At 40.6% G+C, this 18,599-nt stretch overlaps 1 protein-coding gene across 1 annotated transcript in view; it reads right to left on the bottom strand.

Annotated features, from left to right (window-relative positions):
* Positions 1-18,599, bottom strand: part of NCKAP5 (NCK associated protein 5) — a gene marked incomplete at its 3' end in the record, with an annotated part of 384,285 nt that overhangs the window by 196,235 nt on the left and 169,451 nt on the right. The window contains exon 4 of the mRNA XM_082001372.1: positions 9,490-9,623. Coding sequence (XP_081857498.1) covers positions 9,490-9,623 — 134 coding nt within the window. The remainder of the gene's footprint in view (positions 1-9,489; positions 9,624-18,599) is intronic.

Genomic DNA, 18,599 nt, shown 5'->3' with positions numbered 1-18,599 from the left:
TGTGATCTCAGATCATCCTTGTCAATCTGTATTGCTATATGTATGGTATTATTTTCCTTTAGGAAAGACTAAGACAGAACATCTGCTAAGCATTCCTGCTTTCTCATCTGTTATACGCCCTTCTGTCTTCCTATCTTCCACATAGTTTTCTGTTTAAAATTATTTTTCATCCTTTTATAATCTTTGTAGAAATGCCTTAGTTGTACATAAATATATATATCTCTCATACCTCCAAATACAAAAGTGACCTAAATAGGGAGTTTGGTCTTTCACATGGAGGGGTAATTATGCATGGGGGCATCAAGGCAAGCTACGAAGAAAAAGTGATGACGATCTTCCAGCGTAATCAGGGCAGGTTCTTTCCTGAAAAATGGCCCAGAATTAAGAATATAACGTTAAAAGAAAGCATTTAAAAAGATGTTCTTTTAGACCACAGCTAATTAATATCAAATGGCTTGACTTAAGGGAAAAAATAAACTAAAGGAAAACAAATTATTTTCTGCTGATCTTTGCAGATCTTTTTCTGGCAGATCTGCTGATCCTTCTGCTGGTCCTGGGAATTAAGGTATCTATCATGTCTAGCAAAAGGAATCTTTTTATTAAATATGTGAAAGAATGTGTCGGTTTTGAATAGCCTCTTTACCTTATATGGCAACAAGGAATTGCAGAATAGCATGACACATCTGTGACTCCTAATTTCCCAAGTTTGAAAGAAACTAAACTATGGCAAGTCCCACAGAAAAGAAACAGTACTTTAACTTTGCATGTTCCAATGCAATTTTAAAAATACATCTACGAGGACAGCAAACCAGCAATAAGTAACAGAAGTCCTCCTTACAACCACAGGTCCTACCTACCTTGGAAACATCTTACTGTACATAACTGCACAGCTCTTAGGCAGCAACATTACTCAGTAAGAGAACCCAGCTCCTATATCAGCACTGTCCGTTCATAAGTCTAAACACATTTTACAATGGAGAATTATCTGTAGGTAGAAATGACTGCAAAAATATGCCTATTATTGTTCAAAATAAAATGCACAGAGCCATGAACTTCAACAGGTACAGGATTTCACAGTACATAAACACCAAACATGAACCTCAGTCTCTTTAAATAGCTGTAGCAAGGGAGTCTGCAATTTCACCAAAATGAGGTTTTCACTGTCCAACATAAAAGGGTCTGTAAACCAAATCATTACATCTGCACAGGAATCCCTGCTCTTACTCTCAAGCACAATATTATTTGGTACATGCTTCCAGAAGCTTCCTCCAACCTTGGTGGAGATTTCTCACTTTGGGAATTACACAGCCATATAGAGATGACGGATACATACCACACACTATCCAATATAGACAGGTTCTGCTTGGTCAGGACCATGGTATAAGAGTGCAGAGAATATTCAAACCACCTATCTATTACAAGAATTAATGCATGGAGGGATTATATGTTAGTCTCTGTTGTATGTTTTAAAAGACAGGGTAAACCAAAGGATCACACTGCAACCTAGTACTACTTTGGTGCTTATCTATTACATTATGCAAAGGAAAAAAACAACTATATCCTATTAAATTGTAGTGCTAGCTAGAACAGAGGAAGCAGAGTATCTTTTCATGCTCTGATAAGTCAGTAAAAGGCAATAGATGCAACCTCCCAGAAATACAAGTATGACGCATCCTGTCAGCATATAAATAAATACAAACCAAACGCAGCATTTTCTGAGCACATAGATAGCCATGTTTTTGTCTATGGAAGATAAAAATTACCTATGTCCCTGGACCCCCTGAAAGAAGCTTTCAGCAACTAAGAGCTGCCATGAAACACCATCACATGATTTACTAGTGCATCAGGGTACTGAAATAGGGCTAGCTCTTAATGTAGTTTCGGCGCCTGAAGAGTCCACAGAAGATCGGGAACTGTGTGTACCTCTCTGTGCATCTTTAATAGTGCCTGAAGCAAAGCAATCCATTGCTCTCTAAACATGTTACATAAGTCAATATACATCATGCAGTGTAGTCTGCTGTAACTTCTGGTTCTTGCATGACTTTTGTGTTTTGAGTTTACACTGGTTCTTCAGTCCTCTGCAGTCACTCTGACCTCACTGCTTTTGTTCGTTCTCAGCTTCTGTATGAAGAATGTATTTCAACCTGATGGTTTCTAACATTAGGATGACAATTGCAGTTAAGAAAACTGAGATAACATATTTGAAATATTTCTCATGTGTATGTACCTTCAAAATCACAGTATTCATACGCTGAACAGAAAAGTGGAAAAAATTAAGCCTGGTATGAAAAATCATAAAATTCCTTTTTTTCTTCTTGTTGGTCAAACAACAGGAAATCAGCATGTCTAGTCCAAACTAGCCTGTGAATTGAGTGGGATCAAACTCCATATACAACTGGGGCAACCTGCTCTTTGGGCTTCGGTTCACAGGTTTATTAAAACCATTCCTTTATTTTCTGCCAGATGAAAATGATTAATAAAAAGCTCCTTGATCTTACTTAAAATAGTGCTTGACACTTCTGAGCAAGGACTGGAGATGAAATATGTACCTAAGTTTCCTACATGCACGTAAATAAAAATACTAATATACTCACACCATCAGTGTTAATCTAAAAGAAACTTCATCTTTTTACTGTGTCAATCCTAATCAAACGACAAGACTGATATCCTAAGCATTAGGTCAGAGCCCTAGTAAAACAGTATTCACACCACGTCCTGAGGCTCAGCAAGTCTAGCCAAGAGCTAAGCAGTCCTCGAGTGAAAGCACTCTGCCCAGCACACTGAGAGGGGTGGCTCCAGAACTGGTGCCTGCGAAGCAGACATCAGTCCCACCTCCCTTACACCATACACAGGAAGAGGCCACCCAGCACTCTAAGACCCTGGTGGGAGGGACCCCATGCTGGAGCAGGGGAAAAGTGTGAGGAGGAGGGAGAAGCAGAGACCAAGTATTATGAACTGATGGCAGCAGCTCTGACCCCACCTTGCCACCCACCATGCTGCTCAGGGAGGAGGTAGAAGAGTTGGGAATGAAGGAATGAGTTGGAGCCTGGGAAGAAAGGAAGGGTGGGAGGTGTTATTAGTTCTGTCTTTGTTTCTCACTATCCTACACTATTTTTAACTGGCAATAAATTAAATTAATTTTCCCCAAGATGAGTCTGCTTTCCCTTTGATGGTAATTGGTGAGTCATCTCCCTGTCCTTATCTCGACCCATGAGGTTTCTTTTCTTATTTTCTCCCCCAGTCCTGTTGAGGAGGTGGAGTGAGAGAGCAGCTGGGTGGGCACCTGGCAACCAGCCAAGGTCAACCTACCACAACATGTTTGAAGATGGACATCTTATACTCAGCAGCAAAGGTGGCAGCAAGTGTACAAGTGATACACACCAGAGATGGAGCACTTTCAAGTCAGCAAGTTGTGTTTTATACTTACTCACTAGTTTTCTTTGTAAAATTTCACACAGCCACATCCAATAAAATCTGGCAGTATCTAAAAGCATAGGGCAGGATGACAAGGTCAGCCTTTGATATAAGCTCTATCTTCATGACAATCTGCCTCCCCCAATAACCCTACATACAGGCCACTCCAGAAGGATGATAAGAGATTACTGCAGAACTACACAAAAGAGGAAAACTGTAGACAGTTCCTTCTGTAATCTTTTTCTGAGACAAGGAGTGAATTCCCACATAGCATTTTACTCATACCTGCTATGACAAAATCAAAGGAATACCATCAATGGCTGCCAGGAAAACATTTTAATTTTCCTGGAAATTAGATTAAAATGTTATTAATGATTTAAATTTGCATTCAATGGGCATTAGACAAACTGACTAACCACAGGGGTTACTGAGGTGTCCTATTGGTTTATACTTTTCAGACATGGTCTCCCTTGTATGTGGATTACCAGTCACGGCAGTAAGGCCACTGAAGTAAAAGCAGGTGGTGACCTCCAGATCAAACAGATGTGACAGCATTAGAAATTACAATGTGATGATGCAACATCAACATGCTGATGCAATGCAAAAAATCTCTTTAGCACAGCTGCTAGGAAAACAGTTATCATTTCCACTCACCTGCTGACAAGCCAGAAAGAAGCAAGGGGAATTAACAATAATCGGAGAAAACCAAGTAGGATGTGCTTAAACTAATGGCCACAGAGTCCTTTTATGCGAAGTGTCATCAGATTTGTAGTAGCCTTTTTTCCCCTTGTCAGAAGTGACAGGCTTAACCCTACAGTCAATATTAATGTGAAGGGAATGCTGAAATACAATCTAATGAGAATTGCACTCATCCCATTCCCAGGACCCTGGCAGATCAAACAAGGACCATTTCCTACTTTTCCAATAACATCCATTCTTAAAAGCCTGAGGCAGTTTTCCAGTCACAGACATTGATACCTATAAACAACATCATTTTAAGTGAAAGAACTTAACGAAATTTACCCAAAGGGGATTTTAAGATTTGATACTAGCCTCTTCAATTACTGTTTACAGATATAGTTTACAATAGTGTGTTTTATTGAACTTGTTTCATTTAAACAAAAATAGTAATTAAAATAACTTAAATAAAGGTACCTCTTTTACTGCTTTAACATCTAATCCCAGTCTGGAGTCACATGTTATGTGCGCACTCAGCAGACAGCAATTTCTATTGCTTACTGACGTACAGCAGAGAAATGTAATCAATCTATATTATGTGTATTAGTGTGCTTTTTAGGGTGATACCATAAATCACACCTACTGCTTTGGGCAGGGTTGTTGCATTCCTATTCCCACTGTTGTAGGAAGATGCTGAAAGTAGGAAAAGCACAGTTGAAACCAAGAACGAGGAGGTATATGAGACACGTTGTATTTTCTTCTCTAATGTCCAAGATATAAGAAGTTCAAGGAGGAACTAATGTTAAACTGTGAGCAATCAAAAAAAAACCCCAAAAACAAACAAAGAAAAAACAAACCAAAAAGAATTAACCTAATTTCTTCCAGAGCTGGATAAAAAGGCAGAAGTCATAATACTAACCTAAATAGTGACCCACCAGTATATACATGACAGTTGCCAACAATCAAAATGGGAACGTCTGACTGCATTACACTGTCTTGGAAGACACTGGACTGATAGATATTTTAGCATTAGTCTTCATGCATTTCAGCAACTTTCATCCATACATTGTGATGCCAAAAAGGGCATTATAGAATTTGTCAGAACAGGTAGAGCAAAGCAACAGAACTCAGTGGTTTTGTGAAAGAAAACATCAGGGATTTCACCTCAAGGTGAGATTATACCGAGGTAATGCAAAAATAACTACCTCCGATTACAGTGTAAAATTCTAGCGTTAGCATTAAATGGTTTTCCTGCAGGATCCTTAATATACCACCTGTGATAAAATTAAGAAACAAATTTAAAACTACATGGATACACCACAGTACAATTCTGGAAAAGAAATTTGGTTTTAAAAGCTCTTTCTCCTTCTACAGCAACTATCATATATTTATCAAACTAACCACTGTGTCACTTTAAGGCTCTGGCAGATTTATATAGATGTTAAGAAAGAGAACTTCAATTTATTTCAGACTCCTAGCATAGAATATTGCTTACTTGGTAAGAACAGAAATGTCAATCAATAAAAAAAAAAACCCCTGCCTTCTGAACCCCTCAATCTCAAACGATATGCTTATATGACAGATTAAAGTTTTCACACAGTTTCAGATAGGAATAGGCAGCTTTCCTCCCCTGATTACAAAGGTCAACTTACAGCTTTCCACAAGCTATCCTGTTTCATTCTTTCAAAAATGCAGGGAAAATATTTTGAGATGCAAAGAAACATCCTCCAAATCACAGTTTAACCTACTGCCCTGCATGTATATATAGGAATGTCTATGTAAATCCACTCAGTTCAGGAATTACACAGTTTTAAACGATTTATGCTATAATATCTGTTCTTCAGTCTATCTGAGAGCTAGAACATTTGGGCCCAAAGTATTGCTCTCTATCCATCTTCTTCCAGCAGCACAAGATTATCCAGTTGCCAGTTTCATTATTTGCTCAAGCAGAGTAAGAAAAGATACACTCATTTAGGGAGAAAATCTATGTGTGTAAGCATTAAATCTTAATGCTTACAAAAAATCTTACAAAAATCTTACAAAATCTTAATATTCTACTAAACTTAAGAAAAAATAACCTCTAATATTCATCATAACAAACATAATGTTTTAAAGGCTTGCCAATGTGACGCCCGTCTACAAGAAAGGCCGGAAGGAGGATCCTGGGAACTACAGGCCTGTCAGCCTGACCTCTGTACCAGGGAAGATTATGGAGCGGTTGGTCTTGAGAGTGCTCACAGGGCATCTGCAGGACAACCAAAGGATCAGGCCAAGCCAGCATGGGTTCATGAAAGGCAAGTCCTGCTTGACCAACCTGATCTCCTTCTATGACCAGGTGACCCACCTAGTGGATGAGGGAAAGGCTGTGGACGTTGTCTACCTGGACTTTAGTAAAGCCTTTGACAGCGTCTCCCACAGCATTCTCCTGGAGAAACTGGCGGCTCGTGGCTTAGACGGGTTTACTCTTCGCTGGGTGAGGAACTGGCTGGATGGCCGAGCCCAGAGAGTTGTGGTGTACGGCGTTAAATCCAGCTGGCGGCCGGTCACAAGCGGTGTTCCCCAGGGCTCAGTTCTGGGGCCGGTCTTATTCAATATCTTTATTGATGATCTGGATGAGGGAATTGAGTGCTCCCTCAGTAAGTTTGCAGATGACACCAAGTTGGGTGGGAGTGTTGATCTGCTGGAGGGTAGGAGGGCTCTGCAGAGGGATCTGGACAGGCTGGATCGATGGGCAGAGGCCAACTGTATGAGGTTTAATAAGGCCAAGTGCCGGGTCCTGCACTTTGGCCACAACAACCCCATGCAACGCTACAGGCTTGGGGAGGAGTGGCTGGAGAGCAGCCCGGCAGAAAGGGACCTGGGGGTGCTGGTTGACAGCCGGCTGAATATGAGCCGGCAGTGTGCCCAGGTGGCCAAGAAGGACAACAGCGTCCTGGCCTGTATCAGCACTAGTGTGGCCAGCAGGAGTAGGGAAGTGATTGTGCCCCTGTACTCGGCACTGGTGAGGCCGCACCTTGAATACTGTGTTCAGTTTTGGGCCCCTCACTGCAAGAGGGATGTTGAGGTGCTGGAGTGTGTCCAGAGAAGGGCAACGAAGCTGGTGAGGGGTCTGGAGCACAAGTCTTATGAGGAGCAGCTGAGGGAACTGGGGTTGTTTAGTCTGGAGAAGAGGAGGCTGAGGGGAGACCTTATCGCTCTCTACAACTACCTGAAAGGGGGTTGTGGCGACGAGGGTGTTGGTCTCTTCTCCCAAGTAACTAGTGATAGGACAAGAGGAAATGGCCTCAAGTTGCACCAGGGGAGGTTTAGATTAAATATTAGGAAAAATTTCTTCACCGAGAGGGTGGTCAGGCATTGGAACAGGCTGCCCAGGGAGGTGGTGGAGTCGCCATCTCTGGAAGTGTTCAAAAAACGTGTGGATGTGGCGCTTCAGGACATGGTTTAGGGGACATGGTGGTGTTGGATTAATGGTTGGACTTGATGATCTTAAAGGTCCTTTCCAACCTAGTGATTCTGTGATTCTGTGGTTCTGTGAAAAGCAAATGAAGTATTTAAGTGATGCATTCTCTTCCTAGCACCTGGTCTACACACGAAAATAAAATTATATCCTGATGAAACCAATGGCAGTTTTCATCATTGGTAACAACAGGGCTAACCTCAGGTGCCATTAATGAAAAGTGATATTTAAGTTTGCCTTCAAACAGTATAGCTAACGTGCAGACAGCCTTACAAAGAACATAATACTGATTTAGGTGGCATTCACCTTTATCTAAATCAGAGGTACAAAATTAAAGAGACAAACAACTTTAATCCAAAGAGCTTGCATCCCTCTGCTTCTTCTGACAGATCAGAGCAACCTAGACTGCAAATAGTAATGGAAGAAAAAGAATGGATTAATTTGAAGACAGTGGACTTCAGGGATCCTAACTAATAATATAGTAACTCTTTTCAGAAACACTGTAGAACTGAATAAGACTACTGCAGTTTCACAGGAATAATGAATGGTTATCCTGAAAAGATCTGAATATGCAACAGTTAAAATTTTACTAAGTTACTCAGCACGTTACTGTGGAGACTGGCTTCCCCTAAGCCCTTCTTTTCTTAATGAAGGCTGCATCATCTTCAAACTTTATTTCAAAGGCTTCTAGTTATTGTAACAATAGTACCATTCTAAAATCAGGACCTTAGGAAATTCTTCCACAAACAAAGATTAATATATAATACAACAAAATATTCTAACCAAGAATACTCATAGAGTGGATTTATTTTGTGTATATTACTCAGGGAGTCTCATCAGAATAAATAAAAATTCAAACCCATGATCATAGAACAAGAACAACAACAACAAACTAAAAAAGAAATATCCTTAGCATTTTTAGCAAAAGAATTTCAGACTTTTCTGAACACTTTGATAGTTTTTTAAAATCTGAAAAGCACTAATAGAAGTTTTCCAAAAACAAAATAACAGATCAGAAACCAAGTCACAGATCAGAGAAGCAGCATGGCAGACACTGAGGAAAAAAAAACACCACAAAAAATGCCCAACACAGAGAACCCTAAAAACCCCAACAAAAATAACCAAAGAAAAAACACACCCGATAGCTTGTTTTCACCATATAAAACTGAACTTGAACTTCTCAACAATTCAAGGGCCTGAGGGAATGCGTTAATATTCAGTCTTGATGGAAAATATACAGCATAAAATTCCATTGTCTCTTTTGATTTTGTTTTGATTGTTTTGTTTCTGTTCATGTGACAAAACCAATAAAAAATTCTATTTGATGTACAAGATCTCATCATGTATCATGAAAACAATAACTCAAATCCTTACTGTGGTCATATGAATGAATAGTTTTTCTTAAATCCCAGTTCTAAGATGGTTCCCTTGTAAGTGGAGCTGTGCCCTAGCACACAGCTCTGGTCCAGTCAATGCAGCAAGATACTCGAAGCATGTCCAAGCAGGATGATTTCCCAGCTGGTAAAAGGCATCACTTCTTTTTTCCTTTACTCACATTGATCAAACCCATTCTTGATGGTTAACAGAAACAACCAACCAATGGTTATTTCATGGCATTTCATTCATATTGACTTATCAATGACATGCACTTCTTGAGAAGTGAAGTCCTGTAATTAGAAAATTATTGGGAATTCTAACAAATGCAAAATCTCTAGAAATGAAAGTTTTCACCATTACATAGAATGATGGTATAAGCCTCTTAAGTTTTACAGGATGCTAACAATCATTTTGCCAAAAGCCCATCATGTTTACAGAATTTCAGAGGGAGAAAGTTTTTGCCTTAAATTCCATCCATTCAAGCTATCGACAGGTTTGATCAATCTTTCTGCACCAAAGTATGTCTTCCCATATTTTGAACGTAGCTTACTTATGCAACATACCTGGAAAACTGTTCTTGCAGCCCACGCATCTGAGCTCTGCTGCGCTCCGACTCCAATGTCACCTCCCGTAATCTTTTTTCACTCTCAAGTCTTAAATGTCTTTCTTCCTCCAACTCATGTATCAGCTTCTCACGCTGAAAGACCATTAAAAGTTATTTATTAATTGCACACATAAAACATACTTTTAGAAAATAAATAATATTTAATTTGGGATAAATCATCAAACAAAATAATTACCCTAAGTATCCAGTCCCATCATTTTTTGTGCAGCAATGTTACATAGAATAACAATCTAGAGATGGAAAGCCTTTCAGAATGTCCCTGTAACATTAGGCTACTCTTACTTGGCTCAGACCCACTGAAGTCAGCATATTTAAAAATAAACACACACCTTCTCATTCAAAACTCTTTTTCTTCACCTCCACTCAAAACAAATGTAAAAAATATTATATGAGATTTGTAATAGATCTTGCTTGAATGCAGACATGAGAAGCATGAAACAAGTCAAGAGGACAACTTGTCACCCATCCCTTAATATTTCAATCTCACGAGCAGAGAACGAACTGCTTTTGCACCACTGTTTTTCTTGTTTTCGCTGAGAGGAGGATCTCTATCAGTAGGACAGAGTCTATTTGAATCTATTTACTGAAATACTACGACAAAGAATACGTTTTTAAAAACTGAGTACCGATCAAGCAAATATAAGAGAAATAAAAATGTCATTAATTTTACTAATAGTTCTCAAAGGCAAATAGCATATGGTTGTTGCTAATTCTTGAAACATAGGACCAAAAAACCCAACCCACAACATGCTGCACTACCTGAATAAATCTACTTTTTTAGCTTCAGCTGAAGATACAAGATCATATAAAAGGGTATCTAATGATTTCAAAACCCTATTATAAAAGTAGCTAAATGCAAATTTGGAGGAGCAGGGGAACGAACTAAGAAGTTATAAAAAATGCTATCGGAATTAAAAAAATGTATAAACAGCCTTTTCCATGTGACCCTGTTACATGGGAATTAAATTAAATTAAAACTTTTCTTGTGCATTTCAATGAGATGATAAATTAATAAAAAAACCCAAGTAATTTATGTGGTACTACATTATACTCTGTCAGTGAAGGGGTTCCAATGTCAGCTGTCTAAGGAAAGGTTAAGTCATTGTAAAGCTACAGTGGGTTCACCACCTATGTGCTTTGAAAAATCTCTGTGCCCATGGTGCAGTGCAATTTGTAGCCTGTCAAGCAGTCTGACGTAGTTCCATTGCTGACCTAAATTTTCATGACATACCTTCAAAAATTTATCTAGAAATTATACATACAGTTTCATTAGAAAATAACAAAGGTATCTTAGTGTTAGGCCATTAAATGGGGGAGACAGATTATTTGTACAAGTCTCACAGCTATAAATCTTATTGGATAGTAATTTACAATAGCAGTAACCAAGGGACCAAAAATATGAATGTTACCAAGTGGAAAAGGGATCTTAAAGACAGTGATAAATAAGCAGATGCCACAAAGGGAGGCTGCAAAGGATTAAATGAAATATCTACATGCTTGTGAAAAAATATGGAGAATTACTCAGAGAACAGAGGGCTTCTGTCTAGTTGGTCATATGCAATATCTGGAAAATGGAAAACTGCAAAACAAGAAGCAAATTACTGGAAAATAAATATATTGTTCTAACTAAATTATCTACTTACTGTTCTTATTGCTACATAACCATGTTCTGCCAGGCGCTGAATAATCCTTGGCTTCTGCCAAGCTAAGAAGAGCAGAGAGTGCTCAGCACCAGGCAGAAGATACACAGCAGCTGTACATAGAGTACGGCTCACAAAGGATAACTCAGGCTAATGATACAGGAAGAATATTCAAAGCAGTATTTCTCCAGCTTAGATCCCGTGAACATCAGCTTCAAAATTAAACTGTTCCAGAGGCTCTTGCTGAATATTGTTAGCACCTTCTCTTACAGAAGTATTTCACTCCTGCTAAAGAGACATCTAGAGCTTCCAGAGGGTCAGAGGAGCAAGGAAAAGGACATAAAAGAAATTAGAGTTACCACCCAGGGCTTAAGACAAGCTTTCAGAAGATACTGGTGCCTACAGAAATCAGGCTTAAAACGAAATATGTAACTGTCCCTACAGTAACTGATAAGCCACTTTGGCGGAAAATCAGGTAGTGCTATCAACCCCCGAGTGCCCAACTCGACTCAAAGCACCAGGCTGTGCCTGAGCTACCTGATGCAGTAACAGCTTTACTATGATAATGGACTGAAGACCAGAGATTCAGCCATGCCTTCAACACTCATTCAGCATCACTGCTGACACAATGATCTTATTCTGATACAGCAACTGCTTCTATATGTCTGCTACACTGACCATGCTCTGATCCTCAAATAAACCTTCTTTCTACATTAAGTACAAAACCAGATCTCCGGGGGGGTGGGGAGGGAAGAGACAAAACATGACATTTCAGAAAGCAGATGAGTATCCTGTCCTCCATCTCACTGCCAGGATGTTCTGCATGTTGCAGACAGCTCCACTGACTGTCCTGCAGAACGAGTGTGTTGTATCTATGTACACGGCCGTGCTGCTGCTAATCACAAAACCTCTTTTCTAGTACAGCATTGAATATACAGCAGTGATTCACAAATCCAAACTTTCACCTACAGGTCAAATAGCTGTATAAGCTATTTCTAGGTTTCATTTACCTCTTGCTTATAGGTCAGAGAATGCTGTTGCTACTGTTTACTCCTACTCACATGGGGAAGTCTGTGCTATTGTTCTACACAAAAAGATCAGCACATCCACACGATTTTTTTTTTTTTTTTTAAGAAGAAAGGACCTGGGAATTACCTTAAGAAAAGTACCCATAAACCAACAACAAAATCAAGTACAAGAACAATAATGTTACAGGACTGAAATGTCTAAACATTAGGAACTTCTGGAATTAGTTAAATGTCCAGTTCCAATTCAGCCACCTCATGGGCAAGCATAACAACACAGTATTAGTTATATGAGCACACACTTAGGTTCCTTTCACGGTAAGGGAAGAAAGTCACAAGGCTACAAGACCAGAAAAAAAAGCACTAACCTACGGCCCTGAAATTCTGGGTTCTCTTCCCAGCTACCAAAATTTCCTGTATGAATGGGAAGAAGACTGCCCACAGGATAGCTGTTCAGCAGTAACGCCATCAGCCTTCATTTTTGTGCTTCTTCACAAGAACTTATTGGCAACCTTGAGGCACTTCTCCCATTTCTTGAAGGCAGAAAGCTGATCTGCTTTCAGCCAGATCACAGACATTAAATACTGGGGTAGTTCGGGGGGGAAGGAGTAAGGGACCACCCGCACTTGGAAAGTTTTCATTCTCCACGACACAAAACACTTATGTATACTACACACAGAAAGTAGCTCCCAGCAGTAGTGATCTTATCTACAAGAAAAGAGAACTACTTTTTTATTCAAACCCAGAAAAGCCATAATGAAGTGTCAGAAGAGAGAAGTGAGCCTAAAATACAGAAAGGCCAGTATTAAACAGAGATCTTTTTTTTCCCCCGGTCTCCTGGAAGCAGATAACATATCCCTGAATTCTCCAGAAATGTTGCATTGTCATAACCCCCTTTATAAGCTCCTCTGTGCTAACCCCACTTTATTCCTGTGCAAAATAAAGGTGTGTGAAAGGAAATGAACTAGCCAGAAATGGTTCAAGGTTTTACAGTTTACTGGAAAGGGATACAATTAGCATGCCATGTGAAGAAAAGGTTAAGTAAAAAAAGAAAGTATCATGTGAAATGCATCAGTATGTTTTATCACCAGGAAAATCACTGCCATTTTCCAATGAAGTTATATGTGTTCCCACTTGCCAATTCCTCTTTAATTGCAGCTTCTTCTCTCCATGAACTCTGCTCAAACTATTTTGCCCTGCTTCCTCTCCTTGCCTTCTGCAGCACAGCTATACCCTTCTCATCTTAGAAGTATAACCCTTACTTCACTTTTGCTTCCCTTTTTCAGCCTCTCCAGATAGCCTGACTTTCTTCACTTCGTCAAATTTCTGATAACTTATCAAATATGCAAAAATTTTGTGGGAACAAACTGGAGTGAAAGACAGCATTAGCAAACTCCACCAATACTTTGGTGCAGGTACTAGAATATTTTAACACTTGAACAAATACTGTTTGCAATTATTTTTTCATTAACATTTCAGCAATCAAGTTTCACTAGCTGCTTATTATACTTGTGAGCCAGCGTTTGCACTTCAACGAGTTCCTTTTTGTGTAGCTGTAGAAATGTTCGTGTCAGAATGTTTCATTTCTCATCCAGTCAGGGACATGTACCACACATTAACTCATCTTCTCAAAGTTAAGGAAGGAATCCAATTTGAGATACTCATGATCAAAACAAAACTCATGAAAGCTATTTATGGCTAGACTGAAAATAGAGTATGTATTTGACAGAAAAATCTGAACCACTCCTCAGCACTCCATGAAGAGACAAAAAGACAACGCTTATTTTCAGAGTTACTGGTTAATAGCTGTGCTCTCAGTCTAAGGACTGACCCAGTGGAGCCATGAAACGAGTGTCTCCTAAGAAGTGCTCAACCATTTATGTCTCCTTTAATTCACTTGGGGTGTGTCGCAAGTGTCAGCACCTGGCTCTTTCATGTTCTGCCAAACTGCAGACTTCTCCTCTCTTGAGTGACCCCGACGCTGTGACAGCTAGCAGAAAATGCAGAAGTGACCAAACATGAAAGAGGACGTGGCAGGTGCCAGCCACGGGAGGCAGGTGGCAATGCAATGCAGGTGGCCCCAGGTGCTATGGGGCCAGGAGCTACACAACAGGCCCTTCATTTCTGGCCAGAGTTTGCCACCTACCGTGCAGAGTGAACATATAGCACCTTCAGGTTTTGTACAGAAAGGTTGCCTTCTTACCTCTTTTTCCTTTCTGGGCTATTTCACTTTCAACTTTAAATTTAGACATGGATGACATTGTCTTCCAAGTCAGGGACTTGCAGTTTACCTCCTTTACCTGTCATTGCACGTAAAATCAGCAGATGTCTGGTTTGAATGAGGGACCGGCTCCATGGCAATGCCTTCTCAGAGAAGCACTCAAGGACTTCTCTCCACCAGGGTCAAGCATTTGACTAACTCAAGCAGGCTTCTTATTCCAAAACCCTCTAGTCTCACCCCACCCTTTGTGCTGGACCTGCTTCTCTCCCCTCCTCAGCACGAACGATCTTGTGCCCTCCATGTTAAAACTGCTTAGATGACAGCTCATTCCTCCTTACCTCTCCACCTAAAAACATTACCCCCACCCTTCCACAATGTGCCACCCTAATAATCTCACTTTTTTTAATGTCAGTGGATCTGATATACTCTGTGTCTGTGGCGGGTGTTGGCAGCGGAGGGTTGCAGGAGCTCCTCTGTGAGGGGAGGCCAGGGCTGCACCGTGCTGGACAGAGCCGGTTCCAGCCAGTCCCAGCCGGCTCTGCCACAGCCCCACTGCAGGGCACAGCTGGGCCTGTCAGCGATGCCCATGGCTCCTCTGGGAAAATGTATTTAAGAAAGGGCAAAATGCCACAGAGGCAGTGAGGACTAAGAAAAAAGTGTGAGAAACAGCCCAGCGAGTGCCCAGGTCTGAGGAGGAGGAGCGGGAGGCGGCAATCCCCACTCTGGGGCGGGTATTTCCCTGCAGCCCATAGGGGACATTTCCTGCGGGGCTGCAGCCTGTGGAAAGCCCATGCTGGAGCTGGGGAAACTGGTGAGGAGGAAGGTCCAGCAAAGAGGGACTGTCATGGACTGACCTCAACCCACATCCCCATGTCCCTGCGCTGCTCAGCAGGGGAAGTTGGGGAATCAAACTCCCCAAACTGCACTTTGTAAGTTTTGCTTTAAATTTGTCTTTGTTTTACATTATCCAAATCTATTTTAACTGCCAATAAATTGAATACATCTTCCCCAAGCCAAGTTTGTTTTGCCTGTGAGGGTAAATGGTAAGCGATCTCTGTGTCTTTATCTTGACCCACAAGCTTTTTAATCTTATTTCCTCCCCTGGTCCTTGTTGAGCTGGGGGAGTGAGAGAGTGGCTGGGTGGGCGCCTTGCAGCCAGCCAAGGCCAACCCACCACACCAGAGTATTTTATTATTAACTTTTCAATTTATCTTTCAGATAAAAATCATACTACTCCTTTGATCAATAATGTTCTCTGTATGTTAAACACAAATGTAGCTGTGCATCAAGATTTAAAACTATAGATAACTGCAAGTGAAAAATTAAAGAGATTCAGTATACACACGCCATGCATACTATATACAGGGTGTTGCTATTCATAAGGGAGCCAGCCCAACATCTACATAGGAACTGGTCCCTCCTTTTTCTACTTAGCTTATATTTGAGTCTTATGAAAAGCAATTCTTAAGAACAGCTAGGTATAACTGGTCTGAAATGTCTCAAAAGGAGCACAAATGTAATCACATCTTTAAGGTTACCTTATAAGTAGTGAAAAGGGATATAGTTTAAATAGAAATAAGATTCTTCTGTATTCTTGTATTTGTTCTTTGCTTCTGCAGTGCATTGTAAGAAGGGTTTTACCATGGTACTACCAATTATGCTAACATGGAAGCATAATTTTGTCAAAAAAAGTCTACAGGACAATATTTAACACAGGCTTAACGTCGCTCAAAATCAGGCTAATAACCTTCACATTAATTTTTTAACAATTAGGCCAAGTGTAAGGTCCTGCACATGTGTCAGGGCAATCCCAAGCACAAATACAGGCTGGGTGGAGAATGGTTTGAGAGCAGCCCTGAGGAGCAGGACTTGTGGGTGTTGGTTGATGAGAAGCTCAACGTGACCCAGCAATGTGCACCTGCAGCCCAGAAAGCCAACCATATCCTGGACTGCATCCAAAGCAGTGTGGCCAGCAGGTCGAGGCAAGGGATTCTGCCCCTCTACCTCACTCTCACGAGAACCCACCTGCAGCACTGCGTCCAGCTCTGGAATGCTCAACATAAAAAGGACATGGACCTGTTGGAGTGGGTCCAGAGGAGGCCACAAAGATGATCAGAGGGATGGAACACCTCTCCTGGGAGGACAGGCTGAGAGAGTTGGGGTAGTGCAGCCTGGAGAAGAGAAGGCTCCGGGAAGACCTTACTGCAGCCTTCCAGTGCTTAAAGGGGGCCTATAAGAAAGATGAGACATACTTTTAGCAGGCCCTGCAGTGATAGGACAAGGGGTAAAGGTTTTAAACTGAAAATGTACAGATTTAGTTTAGATATAAGGAAGAAATTCTTCTACTATGAGGGTGATGAAACACTGGAACAGGTTTCCCGGGCATGTTGTGGATGCCCCATCCCTAGAAGTGTTCAAGGCCAGGTTGGACGGGGCTTTGAGCAACCTGGTATATTGGAAGGTGTCCCTGCCCATGGCAGGCGGGTTGGAACCAGGTGATCTTTAAGGTCCCTTCCAACCCAAAACATTCTGTGACATGATTCTACGATTTTAAAGCATTTGCTGAAGAGGGTCACAATTTATGTGTAATTAATATTGATTTCAAACAAGTATTTCACAATGAACTTATATAAATATATTTAAATACAAATTTTTTTTGTTTACAGTTTGAAGTACCATTGCTAACCTAAATTGGGTATTTAGGTAAGCTTTAATGCATTTTCTGATTTTATGCATCTGATACCTCAGCAAAAAAGTCATAATTTAATAGAATCATAGCCTGGTCTGTAACACAACATCCTACGAACCAGAGAGAATCAACTAGCCACAAAAGTAGACAACACCACCACTAAAGTAGACAACAACAACAGAATTAAGCAAACAAATAGCAACTACTAGAAGCACATTAAAATCAGTTTTTCTAGCAAGTCAATGCCCAATACTGCCATGAATAAATACGCATATTCAAAGTACTCAAAAAACCCTATTTTATCACACTTGTACACCAATTTTGAAAGACTGCTGCAGCCAGGATCCACAGAACAGCCTGGGATAAGGGATAAGAGGGGGGTAGTGAAAAAGGTCCATTTTTTAAGAATTAATTATGAAATATTAATTGAAATAGAAACTGGAATTTGAACCTTCGTTTCTCAGTTGGATACTTTAACAAAGTAACTCATTTTTTCCGATGCAATGAATATTTAATTCCCCCAGCATAATGCATGGTGATCAAGTGGTATTTGTCCAGGTGCCACAGAGTACACCTGAACCCCAGCTGCCCATGGCCCAAGCTGTTGGTTAAAGGGAAGTACAAGTGTTCTCTATCTTAGAGAAATTTCGTGAGAGCTTGTGTTGGGGTCCTGCAAAAAAAAACAGGTGAAAGAGTCCGAGGTGTTTCACTCTCATCTGATTTACACGGAAGGTGAGTGAAATTCTTTGGTGTGGTCACCTCCAGAGACAGACCTGCTTGTCAGCCTCCTGCAAAGCCCAGGGCTCCCACAGGATGCAGGGTTCCTCCCTCCAAACTCCCCTTGTGCAACCTGGTCCCAAACCCAGCACACAGGAGACTACAGTCTGCTGTCTGTCTAAATTTATTTCACTCACAGATGACAGGAAAGAAATGTGATTACAAGAACAGAGAGCAGATAACATTTTTTATTTCATCATAAATTGCGCCAGGTACTGTATTTTCGCTCAAATTAAAATGAGTCAAACTTCAGTGTCCTTTGTTTGCTCCTCATCGATCGCTGTTAAACCAAATGTTTCTCATTCTGTAATCAATACTTCTCTGCAAAAATAAACCGAGGCATTGACAAACAACTTTGCAAAACATTACAGCATTCCTTCTAGTGGACTTTGACAGTATGAAAAAACACTGCCCCAAAGAGTGAGGAAAAAAGAAGTGCATTGCTTATTGTGCTTATTACAATTTTTGCAGGCTGCTTACAGCTGAATCATTTTACTGTAACAAGACTTTATTAAATTAGCCAGCTATTGAAACCAGAGCTTTCTGACAGTGGCCATTAATATGCTTTTGTCCCTTATTACTGTTTCCAGCTAGACTGGGAATACTGGCAAATACCCTTAAACACTCAAACCTTTCCCAGGGATGAAGTTATAGGTGTATTTAAAGTACAGAGAAGCGTTAAGGTGTAATCAGTAA

Source organism: Phaethon aethereus, assembly GCF_964289735.1.
Source record: "Phaethon aethereus genome assembly, chromosome: 6".
Classification (NCBI taxonomy): Eukaryota; Metazoa; Chordata; class Aves; order Phaethontiformes; family Phaethontidae; genus Phaethon; species Phaethon aethereus.
Note: the sequence above shows the minus strand (reverse complement) of the source record. Positions and strands in the feature narration are given on the sequence as shown.